This window comes from Pholis gunnellus (assembly GCF_910591455.1).
Source record: "Pholis gunnellus genome assembly, chromosome: 5".
Lineage (NCBI taxonomy): Eukaryota > Metazoa > Chordata > Actinopteri > Perciformes > Pholidae > Pholis > Pholis gunnellus.
This window is the reverse complement of record NC_136531.1, coordinates 27,645,501-27,673,374: the sequence shown is the minus strand read 5'-3', so window position 1 is coordinate 27,673,374 and position 27,874 is coordinate 27,645,501. Positions and strand designations below refer to the sequence as shown.

Sequence of the window (27,874 nt, the reverse complement as noted above, 5' to 3'; positions counted from 1 at the left end):
TTACACCTCATGTCTAGTGATAGAAGTGAGAACAGGCTCTGCTGATGGTTTCCTTCTGGTCCATAGCAGGGCCAGGCCTGCCTCCCGGAAGTTCTGATGGGAGCAGTAAATAAGAGGGTTCAGACTACAGTCCAGGTATGACATCACTGATGACAGTGTCCTTAACCAATCAGGTGCCGGGGACAAATCCATCCTACCCAGCAGGATCAGCTGATGGAGAGAAAGAAACAAAGTCTGTGAGTGGACAAGTATACGTTCACACTGTGGCGTTTACGTCTGTGTACATGCAGATACAAAAGCTCAAGTGTTGTTCCATGTGTGCAACTAGTGAGAGAGTCCATGTGTCACCTCAGATGCAACAAAGGGGGTGTAGCAGAGCATGTAGGAGGCCACCAGCAGAGGACTGACTGTAGACAGATCCGCTTCATCATCACTGAGACAAAGAGTACAAGATGGAGAGAGGAGCGAGGAATGCAGAATTTATATCTAGTGGTATGACAGGTAATATTGCAGTGAGCGACAGTACATTTTTTAGGCCTTTCTGTAATAAAACTAGAGGCAATAGAGGCCTTTTGGTAAATCCGCCTCCCCAAACCCCAAGGATCAGAGTTGAGTCTCAAAGTCGACAGTGTCAGGTCTGCAATGGCAAATTATTTTCGTTAACGAGTGTGATGATTATTTTCAGATTACTCAATCAATAGCTTTGTCTTCAAAGTGCCAGAAAATAGTCCCAGGTGACATCTTAAAATTGCTTGTTTTATCCGACCAACTGTCCCAAACACATTCAATTTCAAAATCATATATGACAACAAAAAGCATCCAATCCTCACATTTGAGAAGCTGGAACCAGTGTTTGGTATCTTTGACGAAAACTAATTATGACGAAAGGGTTCTTTGACTTTATCCGTGTACATGGAAGGGAAACTTTTGATTGGACCTGACCTGACATAAACAACATCAATGACTAAAAAAATCCTCTGACCAGTTTCCAGCTTATGTGGTGTAACTTGAAATGAACTTTTCTCAGGTATTTCACCTGTTGCAGCTTGAGCAGCAGCCAGTGGCACTCAGTAGAGAGCAGAAGACAATGAGGAGGAAGGGCAGGAAGACACAGATGGAGAAAGCGCAGAGAATATAGACCAACATATCTGAGTAGCTGTTCTCCCAAAAGACAGCGCACAGCATCTCTGCAGGGTCGTACCTGTGTTAAAGAGAGGACATGATGTTGAGTAGAAACAATATGTTGACCATGGAGCACTAAGTGAAAGCATTAAGCAAGCGTCATACCTGATCCAGGCGTAGACAACAGGGACACTCCCAATCACCACCCCTGTCACCCAAGAAGCCAAGCAGGCTGCTACCATGACAACAAAGAGAGGACTTCTTGTGGAGGCCATGCCAATCAGCTGTTGCACACAGAGGACAGCTGTGAAGGAAAACAGACACCCTCAAACTGACTGTTTCAAAGCAATTATGGGACTTTTTCCTACTACAAAGGTATTAATCATCTTTGGTATTAATACAACATTGTTACTTTTCTACCACTGTAGTACTGATGCAAGGACGGTAATCACGGCTAGTTCTGCTTGAGTGAAGTGGTTAGATGCATCTGATGCTAGTGTTCGTAAATGCAAGAAAGATTGATGCTGTTTTCAGTTTTAGCTTGATTCAAAAAGAGTGCTGTGTTTTCTGGCCTCTGTGAAGGGCATACCATTCAAATCTCAAATCTTCTGGGTGCAAAGTGAACTGGTGGCATACCTATGCTCCCTATGGAGGAGGTGATGAAGGCGAACTTCAGCAGGCTGACAACCTCACACCATGGTGACCTCTGACCTCCTGTCAGCATGGCCAACAGAGAGCTGGAGATGATGAGGAGGGAGCAGCCTTCACAACACAGTGGTTCATTATGAGAAATTATGACTTCCTGCACTGAAATGACATGTCAAACACTGTGACAGATGTGTTATTCTATACTATAATCAAAATACTTTATGAGGTGGGTTTGTAAGATAGTTTGATACACCAATAATGTAAATTTCAACATTTAATCATGTGATGCACTGGCATTAGTGTCAGTGTAAATTGTACCTAAATCTGACATGGTGAGGCTGAAGAGAGGAAGCCAATAATGACAGTAGAACTGACCCCTGCACTGAAAATGAAAGACAGAAGAAGAGAATTGAACATATGATGATATGACACAAAAATTAGTGATTACACAAAACCAAAACATTACATTGATTCTGGTCATTCTGGTCTTCTGTACTTACAGACACAACTAACATGAATAACATTTCAAACCAATATAAGGAACAACCGTAACACCTTACCATGACTTTGACCAGCAGAACAAGACAGTTTCCCACAACTCCCATGATCATCTCCAGTCCCAACACAGCCACCAGCAGCCACCTCTCTGCCTCTGGCCATGGACGTTCCATGAACACAGTCACATTAAACCACTCACTCACTGGAAGATAAAGAATACAAAGCATATCAGAGTTTATTATAGAGTAGCCACCAGCATGTAGTTGGGGGAAGTCAGAGCTGCTACTGCTGACTGAGGTTTAATACCATTTTGAATACTTCTTCTAACTGCAATTAGTCACTGGTTGCACATTAAAATAATCTCATTTTTAAATGGAAAATTGTGGCTTATGGTAAGTGAACCCTCTGTATCCAAGCTCTCTTCATTCCAGATGTTTGGAGCTGGATCTTTGTCCCCAAGGAGATTCTGCTCTTGTCCCTCTCCCCCGTGTATGTGTGATTGTTTCTTTTCTCCTGTGTGAATGGTGTGCTTGAGTTTTGCTCTTGTGTTTGTGCAGTAGGTTCTATCTACTTGGAGACACATGAAGTTGCTCAAAGTCCTTAAAGAACATGTTTTGCTTACATTTTTATTTTACTGTGTTGGTCAATTCTGTACCCTCAACCTTTATTGCATGTCTGTCCAGTTCAGGGAATTCCTCCTCTGGTGCTCTTTCTGAGGTTTCTTCCATCTTTTCCCAGTTAAAAGTTTTTTTAGAGAGTTTGTCCTGATCTGAATGGAGAATCTAAGGACAGAGGGTGTCGTATGTTGTACAGATTGTAAGGCCCCTTGAGGTTAATTTGTGATTTGTGAAATTGGAATATATACATGTAAATAAAGTTGACTTGACTTGTAAACTCATCACCCTAGTTAGAATGTGTTTGTAATCTTTTACGTTCAATCTTTTGAATGTTTGACTTGCTGTGATTTGAACGCTGATGGCTGAGGTATTTAATGTCACCTGGATTAATGTCGTGGCTGTGTGTGATTTAATGTCTTACATTCTCATAATGTCAGAAACAATAGCATAAGTGGCGGAAGACAACTTTAATAACTAGTCCTGCAACAACAGTTAGATTGCATGAACTAAATGACTTGATACCGCAAAGAACAACTGAAAATAACAAGGACTGGGTATTAGACACACTATAACTGACAATGCAAATGGGAAGTGTGAACAAATATAAATCACTGCATAGTCCAAATATGTGCAAATAACAGCAAAGGAACAACACAAGATCAACTAATTGGAGAAACTGACAACTAAAATGCATATGCACTATAAATATGCAGTTCAAAATACTGTTGGTTGAACAATGAACTCTTTCGAAAAATATAGAACATAATGAATGTTAAGTTAACATATTCAACAGCATATATGAACAAAGACAGCTAGTGTCTGAAATTACAACTTATGTACAGGAAGTGTGCATATTGAATACATTTTTTAAATGTCTTTCCCTATACAGCTATCTATACTGTATAGTGTGTACTGAGATGATTGTACAATTATACCCAGAACACAAAGAGAAACCTACTGGCAAATGGTGTGTACAACACTAAAACATTACGTGTCTTAGCAGTATGCTCCTTATTTACCAGCAGCGGAATGTCCTGTAAATTAAAAACATAGAGTGAGATGGTCAATTACATCACCTAATGATATCCAACCCATTACCGTATTTTACAGCTCTCATGTGTTCATACAGATAAAGACAGTTTACTTTTGCATAGGGACAGACACAGTGTTAAATCTCAGTCTGACAGTATTTTCTATTTGATAGAGAAAAGGATAAACTTACTTTTACGTTGAGCCGTCAGTCCACAGCCTTCAACAATAGGTGTTTGTAGCGTAGAGCTCAAATGCATGTGTCATCAAAACCATTTTTAATTAAAATTCACATGCTCCATTTAACTCAACTAGAATTGCTCTGACGCACATTGTGTGTGTGTGCCTGTAATTCAGCTTCTACTACTACAAACTACTTCTGTCGTTATACTGTCGGTGATGATAATAACAACAAGGAAAATAAGCTTCTATCAGGAATGAGATGCAAATAATGTGTCGAAAACATATGCTTTTAAACTGTAGCAGGAACATGGAGTTACTGTATTTCTCTCTTAAAGCATCTGTGCAGTTGTATATTAAGTTCTGCCAGAATTACAACCATTAATACTTTACACTGCTTGGATCTAACAGTCACTGTGCAGGTTTACACGGATAACCTTTTAAGAAGCATAGTGTTTCTTTTTAAATAATAATGAATAAACCCCCAGTTAACCCACACACCCTGATACAACTCTGTGTCTTTAGTTAAGCTATGGGGAGAAGAAGTGGACATTTTTGTGGACAGTTTGAATTATTGCATGTTGCTATGCTTATTTAAAATATATATAAATAGTGACTTTGGATTTGCAGTAATCTGGATTTAATAGTTTTCGGTTTGGCTATTGTGAGGAGCTTTGTCAAATCCCAGCCTGTATAGGCCTGGAACGATATTCTTATACTGTTGTTTACGGTTGTGACAGGATGGCAGACAGCGAGAGTTTAGTGAGGAAGAATGAAACTATAGTGATGAGAGGAGGGAAAGGTAGTGGGAAGAGGTGGTGAGTGGAAGATGATTCATTAAGGCGACTAGCCAAGAAGAAAGAGAAAGGACACAGCCAGGTCAGGTGGAACAGAGAGTTTGTTTATTTGTTTATTAAGATCTCTATTAACTTTAGCATTGTGATGATAAATAAATGATATATTTGTAAATATGACAATGGTTATGGATAGATCCCTGTTTGCAGGTGAAAGGTCTCTGTGGAAAAGAGGGAGAAATGTAGCACATATAATTAAGAAACATTTTGAAATGTTGAAATGTGGGGGACAAAATGGAGATTTACATTTTCAGTGGAGAAAACCAAAAGTTATGTTCTTCACAAGAAAGAATCTCAGGACGGGTAATAACCTGAAATTATAAGGAAATAACTTTAACCCGAGATTGATATGGAGAGAGAGAGGGCATATTAAAAGTGTGGAGGATAAGTGTAAATAAAATTGATAAATATCATGAGATGTCTTGCAGGAGTGGAGTGGGTAGCTGGGTTAGATGTAGCTCTATTCAGATCAAGGCTATATGGAAGTATTGTGTGTGGATCATCAGATCTGAGTTTGAGGTTAAATAGACTCTGCCTTTGATAGTGTGTTTCGGGGCAGTGAGAGCTTTGCCACTGTACTTATAACAAAATAGAACAGGAGTTGTGAGAAATAGTGAAGGAAATAGGAAATCAGAATCAGAATCAGAAACTGTTTATTATCAAGTACGTACATTACACACATACAAGGAATTTGGCTAGGTGAATAATGCGTAACAGTAAAACCCAGTGCAATAGTATAAGACATAATTATAAAATTGAAAATAGGAAAGTTTACAATAAAATACGGTAAGCAAACGAACAAGTACGAGTATGTTAAAACATGTATGTCATGCAAGTGACAAGTGATTATTAAAAGAGAAAGGATGTGCAAGAGTGTGTAACGGTAGGAAATTGTCCTGGGGATGTAAGAGTCAGAGTCAGTGGGGGTCCCAGGCTTTGTTGATGAGCCCAACTGAAGATGGGAAAAAACTGTTCATGTGGCGTTAGGTCTTGGTCCTCATGGACCGCAGCCTCCTGCCAGATGGAAGGGACTCAAACAGTGTCCAGTGTGAGTGGTGTCGGCTACAATCTTTCTTGCTCGTCTCAGGCACCTGGAGGAGAACAAGTCCTGGAGGGACGGCAGATTTCAGCCAATCACCCTCTCGGGCAGAGTGAATGATGCGCTGCAGTCTGCCCTTGTCCTTGGCAGTGGCTACAGCATACCAGACTGTGATGGAGGAGCAGAGGATGGACTCAATGATGGCTGTGTAGAAGTGCACCATCATTGACTTTGGCAGGTTGAACTTCTGCAGCTGCCTCAGGAAGTACATCCTCTGCTGAGCCTTCTTGGGGTACATGCCAAGTCTCTTAATTATCATTTCCTCGCTCCTCGATTCCTCGCCCGAACCGGAAGTTGTTCTGCGCCGCCATATTGACGGCCGTCCCAAAGCTCCTATTTATCTCGGAGAAGCGAGGATTGAGGAGGGCGGAGGGATCAAGGAGGAGCCATGAACGAGGAACCACGAGAACAGCCTTCCAGGAAGTGTTTTAACGGCCGACACGCCCCCTCATTGTTCATCAGTCATGTGATTGGACCAGTGGCGGCTGGTGGAAAATGTTCTAGGTAGGGCCATCCAATCAATTTCAGCAAACATCCCAGTATGATTTAATGCAAACAAATTAAGGTGTCAAACACGCATTACTACTTTGCAGTTAAATATTTAACATTTATTCCAACACGAAAAAAAGTAGTAAATAACATCTTATTTTTGTCACCCTCACAGGCAATTCAATATATATATATAATGTATATATATATATTAATATAAAATACATATATAGATATAAGCTATGATGAGTTTTCACTGTTAATTTACCATCTCTATTAAATGTTGATGCCTCCATGACCAAGTTAAGCAGATGAGACTGAGGACAACTATGTAGAAGAACAGATGTTCACTTTGCCTAATATGTAGCTTGACAGAGTTCTCATGTGTGCCCTGGTGTTCTCATGTTTCCTTACCTCCTCATCCCTCACTCCCAAACCTGGTTTTTTCATGTTTCCTTACCTCCTCATCCCGCACTCCCGTAACTGTCCGTGCTGGATCTGTTCCCGTTGTTTTAAGTTATTAGCATGACTGCATCCAGCTAGCCAAACCTGTCTGGTACAGCTAGTAGAGTCACAGTTCCGTTGTTCTCATACTGCACACTCACTAAGATAGCAAGCCTGCAGTTTATGTATACTTCAGAGATCCTATAGCATCGTCCTCCTTTACTGGGACCCCAAAAAGAGGAATTTTAGGAAGCTTTCAATTAAAAATGAATATTTATACTAAGATGAGAGTCCACAGTACCTTTTACATTTTAAATATTAAGCAGAACATCCTTTGTTGCAAAATAATATGGACCAAGTCAAAGAAAATCCATATTACAGTATGTCTAAAAAGTTTAAGTATTGTATATTGAAAAAAGTAATATAAAGTATGTCCAAAAGGTTTTTGCCAAATCCATGCAGCGTAGCTAAATTATAGCTAGCTGGCTAACCTTAGCTTGCTTGCTCGCTAACGTTGTAGCTAGCAAAATATGAATTACTTCACGAGCTAAAAAAAGTCATAGTTTAGCTTTAGCATGTCGAATAAAGTAATAAATAAGTCACAGTATAGCATATTGAATAAAGTCATAGTAGGCCTATATTATGTAAAAAAAAGTCATAGTAGTAAAATGTAAATTGGGTAATCTTTTCTTCCAATCAGAGCGGTGAAACGTGCCACGCAAACAAAAAATAATTAATAGAAAGACTTATTATTATTATTTGTCTTAATAACTATTAACCACCAAATACTTCAGTTCAAAACAGTTTTAAGGTCTTAAATCCATCAACTGACTAATTCCCAAACTCAGGAGCAGGTGAGATTGGATGTTGCTATAGTTACCATCAAGTACACGGGATGCAATATATTAGCATTTGAATATGAATTTGCAAACATAGACAGCTTAACAATGTTAAAAGGAGAATTTGTTGAGTTACTTGCAACAGCTTAAACTTTTGTTCTGACTTGTGACTCTGCAAAGCAATAGACACATTTTATTTGTAATATACAGTGTTATTTCATTACTGCTAACGGGTCATAATGTGTGGAGTTTTGTGAAAACTGTGCCTTGGAAAACATAGTGAACGCTGGACTAGCAAATAGTGAATTCATAAAAGAAGACATTATCTGCCCTTGAGAATAGAATAGAATGCTGGATGGAACACGCACTGTTCTCTGACTCGAATAAATTAGAATGTTGACGTGTCATCTTATGTATGAAGCCAGGTGCTTGTGCAAATTAAACTCAGTATCTTCCAAAACTTTACAGAGGACAGCCGGACAGCTCTGAGGCTCTGAGGCTCTGAGGTAGGCCGTGGGAAAACAACTGCTCATAATTTATAGTACAATTTTATTTTATTTGACTGTGGTCAGGCTTCCTGGGGGGCTCCCTGTTGACGTGAAGGTCTATCATCCGGCTAGTTGGCTGAGGCTTGTCAACCTATTACAGTCGGGTGTTGCCCTTTCATGTAAGCAGATTCATGCTCACTGTGTTGAGCTGTTTGGAGAGTGTCCTGCAGTATATGTTAACAACTACATTCTGGTTAGTAGCCCATGGCTTCTCGGAACCAAAGGTGACGGTGCCAACTGCAGTTGTAGAAATGTTGTATAGTATGGAAAAAAAACAACTCCACAGAGGACAGCTGGATAGCTCTGAGGTAGGCCGCAGCATATTTTCAGAACTGCCCCCAGCTAGTAGCTGGCTTCTCGGAGCCAATGCTGACGGTGAGTGTTTGAACTGTGGGGAAGACTCAGTCGCACTCTTGAGTCCTGCCAGTGATAGGTCACTGTGTGGCTTAGTTCGCTGTGTGGGGCAAGCCGCAGGCTGCCGTCAGCAGAGTGTAAAGATGGTCGGCCAGTTTTCAGTGCTACCTGGGGGCAGGAAGTCTTTGCGCCAGTCTGCCTCAGAGGTCACTTCAAGCTTCCCGTGGGTCTGATGTAGGATGCTAAGATACTTGCACCAAACTCCTGTCGTGTAAACCAGTAGCATATCTGACCTGTAACTTTGGATTCAGAATAGACTTTGACTGCTACCACTTTTTGTTATTTGGCTCAGGATGCCTTGATTTTTGTACAATTACACTTGTTTTAACTTATATTCAGGAGGTTTTCATGTCACATAAACATGAGCAGCCTCCCCTCTCCAACCCAAACACATTAACCAACGTACCTGTAGTGTTACCTCAACAATTATGGATATAATAGAATAAAAATAAATACAATGAAATAAATGAAAGGAAATAAAGGAAAAAAGAGAGTTCTGTCATCGCCTGTATTAATAGAGAGCCGGCCAACCAGATTTTAACTTGAGTTTTGTTCAAAAGGCAAATTATTATTTCACTTTTCACAATAAAATGAACGAATGTGAAAAGCAAATTCCTTCTTTAAGCTGAAAAGGACAATTTGTCCGAAGAAGAATGTAATAGATTTCTTTTTTTCTGCATTGTAACATAAATGTACATTATTTCTGCTCATGAGAAACATTTTAAGAACTCCAATATGTTGATACTCTTTGAAAAAAACCTGCTTTTTATGTGCTGCCAACCTAAAGTCCTCACGTGAAGTCATTCGATCAGAGGAAACGTTTCGTCAGGCTTCACGTGACGAGTGTGTTGTTTGAAATTCTGCCTCAAGTTAATGTGTGTGTGTGTGTGTGTGTGTGTGTGTGTGTGTGTGTGTGTGTGTGTGTGTGTGTGTGTGTGTGTGTGTGTGTGTGTGTGTGTGTGTGTGTATTGTACACGTTTGGTAAAAGTTATCAGATTCAAAACCACAAAGTAGAGCTGATTAATGTCAAAACTTTGGCTCAAACTAAAGGGGTTTGTGATGTTTGTGAGGTTTTGTGACATGCTCTCACCTCTGGGTACTTCTTGTGCTTGAGGTACTCGTTGATGGACGGGTGGAAGTACAAGAAAGGTTAGTATGTGGTTTCGGCCTCTGCCGTTAGCTGGGGGTGTTCTGTTCTTTCTGCTCACATTTTAACAGAAGCTGCAGTGTCACTAGGATTCATCCATCACGATGGGGTTCTCATTTCCTGATTGGCCTGGCATTCAAGACTCCGATTGTGCCTTGGTACTCTTCTCCATCCTGACATCACCAGTCCATTCCAATAATCCCACAGCTGTCTCTTCTGAGCTAGGAGGTTGGAAGAGATGTTTGACACTCACAGTCAGGGCGGCTGTGATTACCCCTGAGCAGCTCACCACTGTGCTTCTTTAAAGTGACTGTAAATAGTTGAGCCTTGTGTATATTTTTAATGATTTACAGACTGTTGACTATAAGAGGTACTAGTGATGTGATTTTGGGACTGGGCAGGGTCTAGTTTGTTTTCATTGTTTGCAGTTTTTGTATAGCATAGTATAGCATGTATAGCATGTCGAAAAAGTCATGGTATAGTATGTCATAACAAGTCACACAAAAGTCAGTGTAGTATGTAGAAAAAAAATCGTAGCAGAGTATTTTGAATAAAGTCATAGTATAGAATGTCGAAAAAAGACACGGAATAGTATGTCGAAAAAAATGTCGGTATAATATGATGAAAGAAGTCACAAAAAAGTCATAATATAGTATGTAAAAAAAGTCATAAAAAGTCATAGTATAGTATGTTCAACATAGTCATAAAGTCATAGTATAGTGTCAAATTAAAATTGCAAAGTCATAAAAGACAAGAGTAATAGTATAGCGTGTTAAAAAGTCATAACAATGTCAAAGTAATATATTATATCATGTCAAAAATTACTTTAAAATGTCATAGTTTAGTACGTTGATAAAAGTCATTTAAAAGCGGTAGTATATTATGTCAAAAAGGTCATAACAAATGTACAGTAGTTTGGTTAAAAAAAAATCTGTAGGATACAAAAAACTAATGAAGACGTCATAGTGTATATATATATATATAGTATAGTATTCCAAAACAAAAATCAGTATTGTATGTCAAAAACATTAAAGGTAAAGTATGTTGAAGAAAGTCACAAAGTCATTGTATAGTATGCTGAACAATTATGAAAGTATAGTGTGTCGAAAAGGTCGTAAAACGTCACAGTATAGTTTGACGGATATAGTCACACTGCCATTGTATATTGTATGTCAAGAATAATGGAATAATATGTCATAGTTTTGTATACATAAAGAAATCGCCCCAAAAATATTGGACGCTCCAGCCGATCAGACTGACTGACTGAGTTTAACACCAGAGTGAAGACAGATCAGATTAAACTCTAGTTTATATTCGATTAGTTTTCTGATTCACGTCTGGTTTAAATAAATGTTCATAGTCTGAACAACAAAAGGACCACAAACAACTTTCTTCATTTATTAGAAAGATTTGTCTTTTCATGATCTGATATTTCCCTCAATAACTTTTATTATGGAAACAATTAAAGTCAGAGAGAGCTTCTTACATCATTTATCATCATTTCATTCAGTCACGTGAGGCTGATCATTCCTGAGTGTCAGGTTTGATGAGTTTTACCATTTAAGAGAAACAATAATCATATTCTGGGTTATTTAATGTCGATGTCACAATCTTAATTTCAAAACGTACAGACGCAAATAATTCATAAATAAGACGAACGCATTCCGCCGGTAGAAATCGATCCTGCGCTTATAAACAGAACACAGATACAGTAACAGACTACAGAGAGACAACACCTCTACAGTCATGATCACTGTGTGTCTTTATTAGTTATTATTATTATTAGTTACTATAAGTACAGTGATCATGTGAACAGACACAAACTTCTCAAAAGTCTCTCCAGCTGTTAAAGCCGACTGTGATCCGCTGTCATCAGAAACAGACGTCGCTTCAAGTGACGCAACTGAGGAAAGGACGTCTCATGTCTCTTAAAATATATTTCCTCGTTTCCTCTCTCCTCGCATGGTTTCCGCAAGGACAGACGCAAGGTAAGGAGCCAAGTGAGGGAAACGGGGATGCAATTAAGAGACTTGTCATGTACCCATGATGGAGCTGATGTTCAGCTCCCACTTGATGTCCTGGTCTATGGTGGAGCCCAGGAAGTGGAAGGACTCCAAAATAGGAGGTATAACGGGATTAAGAATGGGAAACAATAATCTAAACAGCACACTTCACGTTATAGGGAAATATCCAACCAGTCTTCATGGCAGAAGACGTTTGATCATCTCCCCGAGGAGAACTTGACTGGTGAGAAAAATCTGACATACTGGACACTGTAGGAGTAAACTAAAGCAAAAGATGGCAGTAATTAAATACCAAGGACACAAGCTGTCGTTATTAAACCCCAAAGAAGAAGAAGAAGAAGAGGAGGAGGAGGAGGAGGAGGAGGAGGAGGAGGTACATGGGTACATCCCAAGTCTCTTAATTGCATCCCCGTTTCCCTCACTTGGGTCCTTTCCTTGCGTCTTAGTCCCTCCCACCAGGGATGCATGGAGGAAACCATGCGAGGAGAGAGGACACAAGGAAATGTGTTTTAAGAGACATGAGACATTCTTTCCTCAGCTGTGAAGCAACTTCTGTTTCACAGATCACAGCTGGATCAGCTGTCAGTCGGTTTTAACAACTGGAGAGACTTTTGAGAAGTTTGTATCTGTTCACATGATCACTGTACTTAATAATAGTATCTAATAATAATAATAACTAATAAAGACACACAGTTATCATCACTGTAGAGGTGTTGTCTCTCTGTAGTCTGTTAACAAACTGTGTTCTGTTTATAAGCGCAGGATCGATTTCTACCGGCGGAATGCGTTCGTCTTATTTATGAATTATTTGCATCTGTACGTTTTGAAATTCAGATTGTGACGTCAATATTAATTAACTCAGAATATGATTATTGTTTCTCTTGACTACTGGAATGAATTTATTAGGCTCCACGTTTCAGGTTAAACTCAAATTATAAAACTCATCAAATGAGCCACTCAGGGATGATCAGCCTCACGTGACTGAATGAAATGATAATAAATGATGTAAAAAGCTCTCTCTTTAATTGTTTCCATAATAAAAGGTATTGAGGGAAATATCAGATCATGAAAAGACTAATCTTTCTAATAAATAAATAAAGTTGTTTGTGGTCCTTTTGTTGTTCTGTCTACAATGAACATATATTTAGACCAGATGGTGAATCAGAAAAATAATCAAATATAAACTAGAGTTTAATCTGTGATCCGTCTTCACTGTTTACAGTGAAAATCGTATCAGTCCGATCGGCTGCAGCGTCCAATCACATAACTGATGAACAATGAGGGGGCGTGTCGGCCGTTAAAACACTTCCTGGAAGGCTGTTCTCGTGCGTCCTGGCTCATGGCTCCTCGGAGATCCCTCCTCGATCCTCGCTCCTCCGAGCTAAATAAGAGCTTTGGGACGGCCGTCAATATGGCGGTGCAGAACAACTTCCGGTTCAAGCGAGGACCGAGGAGCGAGGAAATGACAATTAAGAGAATTGGGATGTACCCCATGACGCCGGGAAACTTCCTGTACACGCAAGGTCCGTTCCACATATCGTCCGCTGTTCTGGTTTAGAAGGCCAAATAGCGACTTTTCGGTGAGTTTAAAATAATTTAAATTCATAAAATTGTATTTCTTACAAGGATAATTTTGTCGCATTACATTGTTAATTTATTATTTTTTATATCTGACCTTGAAAGGAACAGAATAGCCCTCAAGCGACCTTTGTGCAAAAGTCCTTGACAGCATCTTATGTTCTGGTACTTGGCTACTGATCAATGCTTAGAAGTTAGCCTTTACTTTACACAAACTAAACCCAAAACCAACGACCATTTATTGTGCACAGAACAGTTATGATGTGCTGGGAAGTTGAGTTGTCACAATGGTATTTTGTGTGTGTTTTGCAAGGTACTGTTGGCTAACGTTCGCTAAACAATGTCATGCTAGCGGAGTACGTTAGCGGGAATTGCTAGTGTTAACGTTACATCAGGGTAAGCTTGGGTCAAGAAGTCCTGTTTTACGTTAAGAGTTCCTGTTTTACGTTAATAGTTCAAATCAAAGTTCGATTGCTGTGCCTCAATATTAGAGTTCGTAATAGTGAGTGGGACAAGGCTAACGTTGACAGCTGTGAAACCGCACAGCTAACGTTTATGTCGGTATTCAGCGATAGTTGTTTTGAGTGTGAAGCGGGTTTAACTTCACAACCTAGCTAACGTTACAGTTCCATTAACAGTTAGCAATAGGGCTCGCAATGTCATCGGATAGTATTTGTCAGAATCTACCTTGCGTCATTTAGGTTTTGGCAGACAACTGCGAGTATCGAATGACTGTTTACTATGTAGAGACCAATTTTAGCTTAAAATAATAAATATACGATCATGTTTTGATGCAGCAGTTATTTGTGAATAGTTCCCTCATGGTTTCTTGTCTGGTTCCAGCTTCAAAGACGTGATGGCTGCAACGTTGCGTTTACTTTCCTCCGTATCAAGGCCAGGTAAGATGTCTCACCCAAAACCCTAGTAATTACAGTGCAACTGATATGATAGTAGTTGAACATTTTTTTTTATAAAATAAGTATATCATTTGGAAATGACACAACGTAGTGTTAAGATCTCAAATCACATAGGTGTGTCAATAGGAGCCATGTCAGATTATACAACTAGATCTGCCTGCTCTCAGCAGAAGACCAAACACAAGAAGATGTGTCTTTGTCATAGTAAGATATTGTTAAGCACACATCAGGTACCTGTGTGTACTATCCTTCAGTTGTATAGTCAATGAGATGTAGTATCTTAATGATAATGCGCTTTATCTTTCCTTTCAGGCACCTTTATGGCCAGCCAGATTCTAGTGAGGTCCTTCAGTGTGTCCACACAAAGGGAAGGATTCAGTAAGTGCCACAACAACACACAAAGGTCGCTCGATGGAAGTATTGGAAGTAAAAAAGTATACCCGATATTGTCTGTTATGATGGGAAAAATCCCACACTGTCAGCTCTCAATAAATGATAGCTGCAGCATTTGGTCAGAAAGACCCTTTCAGGCCCTTTTTCCTCCACTGTCCACTTTGCTTTGGCAGCAGAAACAGTTTTGCAGTACTTTGAACTTTTCTAACTATAATAGCTATTCATAATAGCGTGTTCATTGTGAGGCACAACAACTCTATACTAGTGAACATGTTGAAAAAGTCATACAGTATGTATTTATAAAGACTTAAAATAATTCCTATACTTATTTCCAGCCTGGGCCTTACATTTAAAGTTAACCTCCTGTCAAAACCCTGCTTGTCATCTTCTGGAGTTTGACACTAGAAGGCTGCATCTGCTTATTTGGAAAATGTCCTCACCTCAAATGTAAGTTTAACACCTGGATATATCCGCCGGATTTATGACTTGAAACTTGTTTGATGCCAATCAGACTGACTCTGAGAATGTAGGAGTCATCCTGTGTCCAGCACAATTTAACATATGAACAAACAATATTTCCGCTCTCATCTGTAGGGAGGAGCTTTTTCTAAAATGATGAACTAATCTAAAGAATTTTTTTTTTCTCTATTATCATTAAAAAAATGCAGAACAGGAATGGATTTCTATTTGAATTATAACTGAATATTGTTTCTAGAGCAGCAACAGAAGAGTCTCAGTCAGAAACTTACAAAAAAAGTTATACAGACAGAAATGAAAGCAAAACATTGTAGAGAACTTTCACCAGAGTTTCCTTCCTATTCATTCAGCTAAGGTGCCTTAGGCCCTGCACTGACTTTTTTGTTTTAATGGTAGGAGTCACCTTTTGTTAATTTAGCACATCTCCTATAATCTGTAATATAAGCTGCTTCACTTGGCCTTGGCCTCAGTTTAGTATGTAATACTGGGGATCTGATGTGTTTCTGAAGGAGAAGCCTCAGCACTTTTGAAACATGCTCACAGTCGGAGTAAAAGGGAAGGAACACAGTCTTCTCTATGTGGTGGTCCATGTGCTGCTGGGAAACTTAGACATTCAAAACTCATGTCAGCTACTGAAAAGCTTTGCATTCATGGGATATATACTTTAGGGAAATGAAACCTGTTTATAAACAAACATTATCAATATGGTTTTGGACACATCCTCTCCAGCAAAGGCAGATTTGTCCACAGGTCATAAACGCCACACAGCACTGCATTTCGTTGCACAACCCTGTTGTACAATGACGATAATGAATAATGAACCCTGAAACCGTGTAAGTGCTCAGTCATACCAGAGAGTGGGACATTGAATTAGGGGTTCTTTAAGCTTTGTGACATACAGAAGTGACTGCTTTCATTCTCAGTGTCCAGCAGACATTACATGGTAAACATACGGTAGTTAATTCAAGCCTTCCTGTTTTACTTTCTGCTGTTCACACATCTAGACTCAAAGTAGGATGCCCACAAGCATAGAACCTTGCAGGTATGTTTAGCATTGACAATGTCATTCGTATATTGAGCTCTATTTTGTGTAGTTCCTAACAGTGTAGGTCATTTCCTGAGTAATGTGTTTCCATGCATCATTTTTCTATTTGAAGTCCTGAAACCTGTTTTTGCCGAAGAGAATTTTGAAGCAGTTGACTGACAATCACGTCAACGCTGTCAATATTGATTACTATAGGTTGGTAATGAAAGTTTGCATGTCTTTTCCTCTGCAAGTGAATCCACCAATTATGAAGATTCCATTAAATGGTATACATCAGGGAGATGTCTTACATATTACCCAATTACAACGCAGCCTGACAACACAAAGCTTGAAGAAAAGACTTCGACCAAATGACATAGAAAGATTGATGAAAGTGATTTCATCTTTTGTGATATATGCTCTTAAATGTTACGCTTTCCCACATAAATGATCATCTGTTTAATCCCTTCACAGTAGGGCTGCACAATTAATCGCATTTTAATCGCGATCACGATTTTGGCTGCCACGATTAAATGAGCATGATCGTCTGCGATATTGACGTTTAAAATACGTGCTCTGCTACATATCAAATCAAGCGCTTCCTCAATTAACAGTCAGCCAACCACCAGGGGGCGAACAAGATGAGAGCTGTCATGCAGGCACCATGTAGAAGTAGAAGTGTAGAGAGACGGGAGCTTGAAGGACGAGTACTTGTGCTTAATTTATTTACACGCCGGCATGTCACGTCTGTCACTACATGGTCACGCGTTTACTATTCCCCTGCTCTCTGTATCGCGCACGGCGGTGTTCTAAGGTCCGGTAACTGGTCATTAATGAATAATCGTGATCTCAATATTGATCAAAATAATCGCGATTATGATTTTGGCCATAATCGTGCAGCCCTACCTCACAGTTTACACTAACAACTCTCAACACCAGCTAACTGACCTGTTTGTGTTTGTGTGTGCAGAGTATGTGAATGCCCAAGAGATCCCCACAGACATGAAGTCCATCACAGACCGAGCTGCTCAGACGCTGCTGTGGACAGAGCTCTTCAGAGGTCAGCCGAATTTCACACTTATACATAACGGTGCATTTTACTCATGTGAGACTATTCAATTGTGAGTTTTTCCCTTTAACAAACAACTAATCTTGCATTTATCTTTCTTTTTACTAATAGTCATGCCAAAAATAATGAATGCAACCTGAATTCTACCCCATAAGGGTTTGTGACTGCTGAGATATTTGTTTATTCTGTGCCTTTTGTTTCTAGGTTTCATTTATCACTATGTGTTGCAGTGCTTCATTAGGAGGTTATTGCAGGAACACAGGAAACCTCCACCACTGGAGGTGGACTGGCTGCTGGAAAATAATCTTTGTCCGTGTGCTCTGTATGCGTCCGTTCAAGAGATATGTTCTTTTTTCTCATTCAAACATGAATGCTTGTGTTGGGATGTCAGGTCTGGGCATGACAATGAGCTACCTGTTGAGAGAGCCCGCCACCATCAACTACCCATTTGAGAAGGGGCCACTGTCACCTCGCTTCAGAGGAGAACACGCACTGCGCAGGTGAGGACGCCCACTCAGTGGACTGTGGGTTGTATACATTTTGAAAATAACTTGCATGCTTTGAGATGTCTGTCGAATTGATTTAAAAATGATAAGATGCTCAGACGTTAGATTGTGAATAACTATTCACACAGGGATTATTTGTTTTTCACAATGATGGACTCCGCATTTGACAACACTTATCATTTTAAGAAAAGTTAAATTCATTGAATTCTCCTGTTGCAATACGGAACAGTGCTCTCTAATTCTGAGTGATTGAGTCATTTTAGAGACTAACCCAAGAGGTGTCAAGAGGAGACCGTAATGAAATAATCATGATTTACTGATTTATCATCCATCCATCCATCCATCCATCCATTTTCCTCCGCTTATCCGGGGTTGGGTCGCGGTGGCAGCAGGCCAAGCAGGCTGACCCAGACTTCCCTCTTGCCCGCAACATTTTCCAGCTCATACTGGGGGATCCCGAGGCGTTCCCAGGCCAGCTGGGAGGTATAATCCCAGCTGGACCCGTCCCCTCAAACCCGTCCCCTCAAACCTTTCCACTGTCAGATTAGGGGGAGCTGTACCTATAACCACTTTGGATTTCAGACAACACGTCATGTGAACCAAATAGTTTTTCTTAAAAAGGAACGAAAAAAATGGGTGTAGAATAGGTGGTGTTTAAGAGACACTTCTGAAAAATGTTTAAAAAAACTTTGTTCTGACACTAGAAATAAAAGTATTAAATAAGTACATTTTGTTACTTCGAGGTGTTTTGAGACGGTGAGCGGTGGCTGCCGACGTCTCCCTTTTTAACTGAACACTATTGTCTCAATAAAGGTTAATAATAATAGAGCTGAAATACTGATTAATAACTGAATAATACATTATTTTTTTGCTTAAAGTAAATGTCTTATCACTTAATTTTCTTCTCAGAGTACACCAGAATGCTACATTTAAAAGCTCCTATTTAAAATAAAATTCTCCTGGGGGAGCATGTTCGTTAGTCCTGATGGGCTACCTGCCCGTCAGGACTAACTAACTATTCATACGCCCAACTTGGGGTTAAGTGTCTTGCTTAAGGTCACATCGACATGGACTAGCGGAGCCGGGGATCAAAGCACCGATCCTCTGATTGAAGGATGACCCTGCTCTACCACTGAGCCACAGTCGCATTAAGCGCATTTATTGCCCTTGGAACAAAGGAAAATTCTTCCAAGAGTGGGTGGTCAGAAGTCAGATCGACCATGCCTTCTGCAAATATTGTGTCTCATGGATATCTGCTAAAGAAAGCTGCTGTGTGCCAATTACATTGCTGGCTATTATATCAATGTTGAACAAAGGTTTTTTGTATGTAGGGGGTGAGCCTAATGTCTGCAGTACACACAGTCTCTCTGACAGTGATGTGCATACACCGCTGCTGGAGGACATTGGCTGGTTGACTTATCTTTCCAATCCAGCTTTTATGATTAATGTGCCAAATCATCTGTCTATATTTCTGTTCACCATTGACAGTTGAGTTTCACCTGCCTGATCGGATAGTGACAGTTATATTTCATGGTTAAATGAGTAACACTTTTTCATTCTCTAGAATTTCTTCACAATAAAAGTCCGCCATTATTTTTGCTGCTTACTCTTCCTCCCTGCTGTTTTATTTAACTTGTTTTATTTAGGAGTAGCTGCTAACAAAGCTTTGCTAATTCAAGGATAAAGATTTTGCAAGCGTCTTTGAATTTCTCCAGATGAATTGCTTCTGGAGTCCTTGGTGCAGTATCAGCGCTCTAGTTTGTTGTGATGTTTCACCAGGTACCCTTCAGGAGAGGAGCGCTGCATCGCCTGCAAGCTGTGCGAAGCTATCTGCCCTGCTCAGGTATTCACACACAAACATACTAGACGTGGCTTGATTGCATCATGTTTGCCTTTTAATATGATCAAGACAAAACTACTTCGGCTATATATATATGTTTAAACCCTAAGCAACTGTCTTTACTGCGAAGTAACACATAAAATGCATGGTTAATATGCATTTCGTCTCTGGTGTGAATAAATATAGCCATTTATAATCAATCTCAATACCAGATCAGAGAAAAGTCTGAGATGGAGCTCTGTCTGTGTGTCTCTTCATCTCCAACAATGTGTGTATCCAGGCCATCACCATCGAAGCAGAGACTCGTGCTGACGGCAGCAGGAGGACGACTCGCTACGACATCGACATGACCAAATGCATCTACTGTGGCTTCTGTCAGGAGGCGTGTCCTGTGGACGCCATCGTAGAGGTTCGTGTATGATCACTTTGTTTCAACATAGTCTTGCATTTTATCCACCAAATGTGATACTAATGGTTCGCCAGCAGATGTCGCCATTTTGACTTCTGAAACACTTTTGCAGAGTTGCTTGGTCCGTGCTTCTTTTAGAATTGAATGCTGTTTTTTGGCAGAAGTGAAGGTCTGACCACCAACAGGGAATGCAAATAATCGCCAGACATGCATGTTGTGAAAATGTAGTTGGCTGTATTGAATGGTATATGGATATGCAAATGAGATGTTGTTTTCCAACCCATTGTAGCTTGTGCAGTGCCAACATTTAGTTCCCAAACAGAACAGTGGAACCAATGCAGAATCTAGTGATAATGGCTACATTTTAAGTCACAACTTGTTAGGGTCAGAGAAAAGGCCAAATAAAAAACCAGCGCCATGGTAACCTGAAAGCTCCATCGTCTGTCCGTGCTGAATGTGATGATCATCAGCTTTGCTTCTGTCCTCTCCTCTCTTTCTTTTAATCCTGCTCTTACCCACGATCCCTTTCTTCTCTCTTACGTTCCCCTCACCATCCTCTCTCTTATCTTCTTTCTTCAGGGTCCTAACTTTGAGTTTTCCACTGAAACACACGAAGAACTGCTCTACAACAAGGAGAAGCTCCTCAACAACGGAGACAAGTGGGAGGCAGAGATAGCTGCCAACATACAAGCTGATTTCCTCTACCGATAGACACCACACACACACAGTGTACAGTTAGCACATGCAAGAATAAACTCTCTAACACACACATACGTCCATACTGTAAGAAGACAGACTCAGCTGTGGATGTGCTTCAGGGTGGGATTTGGGTTTGTCGATGCATCTTTTATTTGAAATCAAACATCACCAACACATTTCCTCTGGTTTCAGTGTCATCCCCTTCCGATATGATGAATATACTTTGATATGTTTCTGATTTTACCATGTCACTGTTTGGATTACATATTTATTGAAGAATGATGGCTGTCTGTGTGATTAGTGTACAGCAGTCCAGCTGCCTCAGCATGCTCCAGTCAGTGATCATCCAGTCATCCATGTGGTTCACTGTCACACGAGACTAAAGAGCACGGAGACTGAGTCATGCTGTGGCTGTATTGTTGCTGTTCACTGATTGCAGATAGAAGAATTCTGATGTCCCACACCAGTATACATGGATTATTGTTAATATCTTGGATGTCAATGCAGAGTTTTATGGTCTTTCCACTCTGACTCAAGAAATAAAATTTTGGGAGAAACGCTGTGTGGATTGTGAAAGTTCCATCTTGAATTTCATCTCAAGGTCACCAAACTACAGACTCCACGATGAAGACTGTGACCCCTGTGTTTGAAAGCTCTTGAAAAAGCTAGTAATTGGACCTTGAGTCCAGAGGGATGTTTTGTTTTGTCTGAATTGGATGCATCAAGTATTATCATAAAGGGTAAGATGGCGGAAGATGCCCACCCACATGCATTGTAAAGCGTCAATATTGTATAACCTTTCAAATTTAATCTTATATTCTGTTTTTAGGTTTATTTTGTAACATCTTCCTCTTGGGAGTACAGATGAAAAATAGCCTTTTGGCTAACTGGTGCATTTACAGAAATATTTTTATTAATGTGCACTGTCCCTTATCAAATAAACCAATAAATTAAAAAACAAACATTTTTGTGACCATTAAAGGTCACTGAAGTTAATGTGTGTTTACAGTTTTGCACAACAGATATTAGGGTAACTTGGTCAAATGTTTCCTTAATGCTTTTAAGATTCTGTACATTTGACAAATATTGACTAAAGTATTAGGAGATTCATGTGGAGTACTTATTAGTTTTGAACTAAATATTAAATACGTTTTTGAAATATTTATAGCAGCAGTTTTGGGTAAAACGCCCTGGAAAACATCCCTTTCCACAATTATGTTTCTATGCAGGTCTGATTTTTGGGCCATGTGTAAAAAATGATCTCTGAAATAGTAAGGTATTATATTTCCATTAAAGGACAGGAAATATACTGAAGTGCTAGTTAAACCCTTACTGATGAAATATTGTTTGGTAATTCACTTTTTTTCACATTTAATCGTTTACATTCCCCCAAACTGGGTCTGATTATGAGTGATCATGCTGTTGATACTAACATTATATAAGCCACCGATCACATCTCAGTAGGTAGATGGTGTTATTAAGGGGGTATCTTCCCCCATCGTATCCATACTTTTGCATGCTAGTGTCATATAACATTACAATGACATTGACTAGTTCCATTATCTTTCAACATTATGAATATTAACACAGCATGCTTCCTATTGATCAATTCCTGTTATTTATACTGGAATGCATTTAGGCCTTTTAGCAGCTTTCTGTCAGTATTCTAGAACAACATGATATCATGTGGAGCAGTCACAGACTTTCTGCTGGATTCTTTTCTGAGGAGAGAACGGTGGAGGAAATAAGGAATTCTGAAAGTCACATTTAAAAACAAAAATGATATGGACTGCACAACAATAACCTGGAAAAAGAAGGCAAACAAAAAATAAATAACCTCAAAGCACTCTTTTACTTTATATTATCATTATGCTTTAGCCTACTATGATTCAAACCTGACTGGCTGCTCAGTTCTGTTGACACTTTTCAGTTCTATTTATTTTACTTAATTGTGTATTAATAAAACTACATAATTGAATAAATTAGCCCAAGTTCATGTTACCTCCCAAGTAGGCTCCTGAGCTAACCTCCAGGCCTATAAAGTAAGCAGAAAACGAGTTATCAGTGAAGATAAAGTATAAAATAAATGTACTTTGGGGTATGATACCAGTGGAGAGTGTCTTTAGCACGGATAGCGCGGTAGAGATGGCTGTGGCTATGCAAGACTAGCTGAAGAGAGAGAACGTATCTGTTCCAATCTGTGTTCTTGGTTTGTGTGTGGTTATCGGTTATTGATAACACTTCGGGTTGTAACCTGCTTGTAAGGGTTAGGCTAGCCCAGGGGTCTCAAACTCAAGTCCGCCACGTCATTTTATGTGGCCCGCGAATCCACTAGCAAAAAAAAAAAAGTTTAAAAAAAAAGGTTTAACATTTTTTTTAAGTTAGACTTGATAATACAAGTATCCCCATAGTCGAAATTATGAGATAGAAAGTCAAAATGATGAGATACTTAAACACACAGTCATAGAAGCAGCTCATCATAGGTTACATTTAACATATAAATGTATTGTGAGTACATTGAAGACTACTTTAAACGTGGCTTTACAACACATGAAATACTTCATGTAGGATTGTGCAAACGCACCCTTGAAAGGATTTTAAGCTTTGAACAAAGTTATTGTCATAACATGTGTTTGATATTTGTCTTTGCTATTTTCTTTAAACGTTTGATAGAGTAATGTGGGTTTCTTAACCCTAAATTAAAAGGATTTAAGTTATAATAACAGAAATGTGCTTAAATATATTTTTACATTTATATAACAGCATGTACAATATTTTTACACTTGAATAAACAATAATCAAATGCAGAGACAGTTATTTACCAATATGTTAGGAGTAGTTACATTTACACATTCTTACATTTACAACCGGCCCTTTGAGGACGACCGTGATGCTGATGTGGCCCAGAGTGAAGATGAGTTTGAGACCCCTGCCCATTGGTCAGGGCATAGGAACCAAACAAATCTGGTTACTGGTACCTTGTTCAATGCTGTACTGGGGTCTGCAGTGGGATCGTGCCAAAGGACACCTGAAATGGGGACTTAGGAGGGATTGAATCGTCGATCTTTACTTTTCTAGTCTTCCAACCACTCATAGCGCTTCAACACTATCGCCCATTCTCACACTGATGGGGCTTCTTCCATTTTGGATTTAATCCTATAAACACACATACATCTCAAGTCTCTTATTTGTCATTACCTTGTTTCCTCTCTCCTCGTATGGTTTCCTTTCATCTCTCCATGCATCCCTGGTAGAAGGGACTAAGACGCAAGGAAACGACACAAGTGAGGGAAACGAGGATGCAATTAAGAGACTTGGGATGTACCCACAGAAGTTTTCATCGATCACAAGCAGTCCTTGCTCATTAGTTGAAAACACATCTCACTGTAGGATCCTAAAAACAGTTAGGCACAATATCTGTGAAAAGGTAGAGATTCAAGCAGGGGAAATGGGACTTTGGTGTAGCGTTGTTGCTGGTAGAAGATTTAATAAATAATAATAATTAATATCAAGATTATGTAACAATTATAACAAATTCAATTATGACTTAGAAACCCATGAATTAATACAAACAAATGATAGCACTCAGTTTATGCCATAAGCCACCATTAGTCTAACAAACAGTATTTAACAGAGGATTCAATTTTGGACACCATCCAATTTTGGAAAAAATGGGAAAACTTTCAAATTTGATATTAACCAATTAAATCTTAATCTCAGGGTTGATACAGAGTTCTTCTCAAGGTTTACAGGGACCTAATATTTAATATACCAAAAATCAATGATCAATTCTAAATGAAATATTTATTGGATTTACTACATATCTAAACTACTCAACAGAAAAGAAATGAATAAACAATAAAATAAACTAAATGAAAGGAATGAATAAAGAATAGGATCAAGAGTAAAATGAATAACAATGAACCACAATTAGATGGAAAGGATTACATGTGAGGTAGAATCACGGCTCATTTGTATAGACGTTTTACATTAAAATTAGTTCAAAACATTTAAGCACCGTTCAGCAGCTTAGAGTTTGAGTTTAAGTGAAATATGATTTAGATGGTTAGGCCTAAGATATTTCTATTCCGGATTGTTTTATTATGTGATTTAAATGTATTTGGCCTAGGAATATCAAACTCATTTACATCTGGAATGTGCAGCTCAACTTCTCATCTGCCCATCAGTGACATTAAACATCCAGTTTATATGACTGGCGACCATATATGTATAAAATACAGGGAATTAATATGACTAGGCCTATAATTAAAGTTTCTTTAAGTTTGTTTGGTAGCCACAGGATGGGTCTTTATGCCCTCCATGACAAGATCGTAATCCGAAAGGTGGGGTCATAAAACTGTAGGGTCAGCCGTAACGGTTTGAGTGTCGAGTCTTATCTGTTCTGAGTATGTCCAGATACATGGTAACTTGAGTGTTCAACCATTGAGTGACCTTTAGGTTCTAGCAGTTCCTGAAAGAAGTTTATCAGTTCAGATTGTGTCATAGACATTTCAGTTTTAATTTCTTGATGGGTGTTTAGTTTTAATTAAAAGTTTGTAAGATGAATGTGGGAAGAAAATATTTATTGGAAATCAGTGGCGGGCCGTGCATTTTATACCTGCAGCTGAAACACAGCTACGGTTATTATTTGTTTCGTGCCAAAATATAGCCAACACCTATAGATAGAGTGCGTCTCCTCTCTGCTCTGACTGCAGCGCGAGGCGCCTGTGTGTGCTTTGGGGCGGCGGAGGAGCTCACAGCAGCTCCTGCTGCTCATTCACAACAGTGCAGAACGTATGTGCTTTAACGTCAGAGTCACCAGAAAAGTCTCCAATAACACCAGAAAAAAGTTGCTAGATTTGTCACTAGTAGCTTTTGACAAAAAAAGTTGCCATGAGGGTTTGGAAAGTCGCCAGATTTAGCGAGAAAGTCGCCAAGTTGGCAACACTGGCACCGGCTAAATATGTCCCCAGAGCAACATTGGACGTAACAATAGTTCCTATCACATATTAAACCAAACAAAAATCCATCTTCATACAAATAATAATATATAAACAAGCATATTAAAGCTACTGCAGATGTAAAAACAAACGCATTTAACTTACCAGAGCTGCTGTTCACTTTAGACAAAGTCCATCCTCCTTTCTTTGTTAATAAAGAGTTTAATCTCACGGTTGTTCAGTACATCCGTGCGTTTTAGTTCCAGTAAGAAGTCCTTCTGGATTCATGGACACCAGTGAAGACAGTCGAGCCTCCCCAGTTGTATTTCCAACTGTATACGTTTTAATGCATTTGAGGGCTGAAAATGTCCGCTAGACAGAGGCAGCAGATATTGGGATTGTCACCGCCCAACATGTCACGCTAGCCCACTGACCAACCACGTATGGCTAGGCCAGCTAGCAGGCTCTGATATGTCAAAGAATACACCCAACATGTCAAACTAAAGATCTCATTGGTTGAACACTATGACAATCAACAATATCGTTCCCATTCACTTAAACTGCAAAGGGATTCACTTGTGAGTCTGCAGGCTGGGGCCTCTCTTCTTACCTAGAGACACAGAGGTGAAATCTGATTGGATAAAAGCTCTCCTAAAACAAGCTGCACTGGAAGCAGAGCAACTGAGGAAGACAGTAGCTGTGCAATGAGAAGATAAGATAATGGGAAAAATATTTTTTATGAATTATAATGCATGTAGTGTATTTAAGGAAAATTATTCAATTATAAAATAGCTATAACTTTATGATTCTGTTTAGGCCAGCAGAGAAGGCTTTGCAGGCCCTGACGGCCCACCACTGGACAGCGCACACAGGTGATGTTCTTTTTGCACATATACAAACTCTGAGGGCCCTGGTCTGGATAACATCTAGCTGTTTAAGTGTGGTTTCTGATGCTGAACCATATGCTATGCTACTATAATCTAATCTGGATTTAATTAGAGTTTTGTAAATGTGTATCAGGGATACACATTTAGTCCTCAGTCCAACCCTGCCAGACATCTCATTACATTTATAACTTTTTTCACTTATCACTAACATTTTTATTGTGGTCTTTCCATTTTAATCTGCTGTCAATGTGTACTCCTAAAAACTGAAATGACTCTACTATTTCTAACTTGTTTTCATACAAATTCAGCTGAAAGTTTCTCCTAGTTCTCCATCTCATAAAGAACATTAGTTTCGTTTTTTCAGATGAGAATTTAAATCCCCATTTCTTCCCCCATATTTCAACACGTTTTATCCCTTCTTGCAGTTTTTGAATATGTTCCAAATTTCTTCCCTTTTTCCATAAGGCCTCATCATCTGCAAATAATAACCTTCTCACATCTGGTGACACCGTTCCAAAGATGTCATTTAATGTAATTGAGAATAACATAGGACTTACCACACTCCCTTGTGGAGTCCCATTTTCTACCTCATATTTCCTTGACATTTCAGCTCCTACTTTTACCTGGATAGTTCTTTTCTTTAAAAAGTCCTTTATCCAATGAAACAGTTTTCCCCTGATTCCCATTAAATGCTTTTTTATCAAAAGACCGTCTCTCCATAGCATATCAAAAGCCTTTTCTACATCAAAAAACACTGCTGCCACAGTTTCTTTAACCTTTGCCTTTCTTACCTCATTTTATAGACATAAAGTTTAATCCAAGGTTCACCTTTCCTAAATCCACTCTGACACCCTACTAATATCTGTCGTTTCTTTAAATAATACATTAATCTTTCGTTTACCATGCATTCCATAAGTTTACATACAGTATGTGTAATATTAGGGCAATTGCCCTATCATTTGATGGGTTACTTGCATCTTTCCCTGGCTTCCTTATAGGAACAATACCTGCCTCCTTCCACCTTGCTGGTATGCTACCTTCCTCCCACACTTTATTATACAATGTTAGAAACTTATTCAGCCCATCTCCATTTAAATGCTTTACCATAATATAACATATTTCATCATTTCCTGGGGCAGTCATTCCAGCTTTAGCAACTGCTCTTTTTAACTACCCCATTGGA

At 39.3% G+C, this 27,874-nt stretch overlaps 2 protein-coding genes across 3 annotated transcripts; one reads left to right on the top strand and one right to left on the bottom strand.

Annotated features, from left to right (window-relative positions):
* Nucleotides 1-2,996, bottom strand: LOC306695513 (violet-sensitive opsin; the record flags this gene model as incomplete). Its single annotated transcript, XM_079158769.1, has 8 exons — nt 1-210; nt 349-433; nt 1,037-1,201; nt 1,288-1,426; nt 1,759-1,884; nt 2,089-2,152; nt 2,331-2,470; nt 2,924-2,996. The coding sequence occupies 8 exons, from the start codon at nt 2,994-2,996 to the stop codon at nt 1-3; spliced, it is 1,002 nt and encodes a 333-aa protein (XP_079014895.1).
* Nucleotides 2,997-13,433: 10,437 nt separating this feature from the next.
* Nucleotides 13,434-21,426, top strand: ndufs8a (NADH:ubiquinone oxidoreductase core subunit S8a). Of its 2 annotated transcripts, none has more exons than XM_079159719.1 (8): nt 13,434-13,532; nt 14,374-14,429; nt 14,760-14,825; nt 17,312-17,401; nt 17,802-17,910; nt 19,696-19,759; nt 20,037-20,165; nt 20,745-21,426. In XM_079159719.1, exons 2-8 carry the CDS (start codon nt 14,387-14,389, stop codon nt 20,874-20,876), a joined length of 633 nt encoding a protein of 210 aa, XP_079015845.1. In that variant the 5' UTR covers nt 13,434-13,532; nt 14,374-14,386; the 3' UTR covers nt 20,877-21,426. The 2 variants fall into 2 exon arrangements, with proteins under 2 accessions (XP_079015845.1, XP_079015846.1); XM_079159720.1 differs by lacking the exon at nt 13,434-13,532 and adding an exon at nt 13,859-13,926.
* The last annotated feature ends 6,448 nt before the right edge of the window (nt 21,427-27,874 follow it).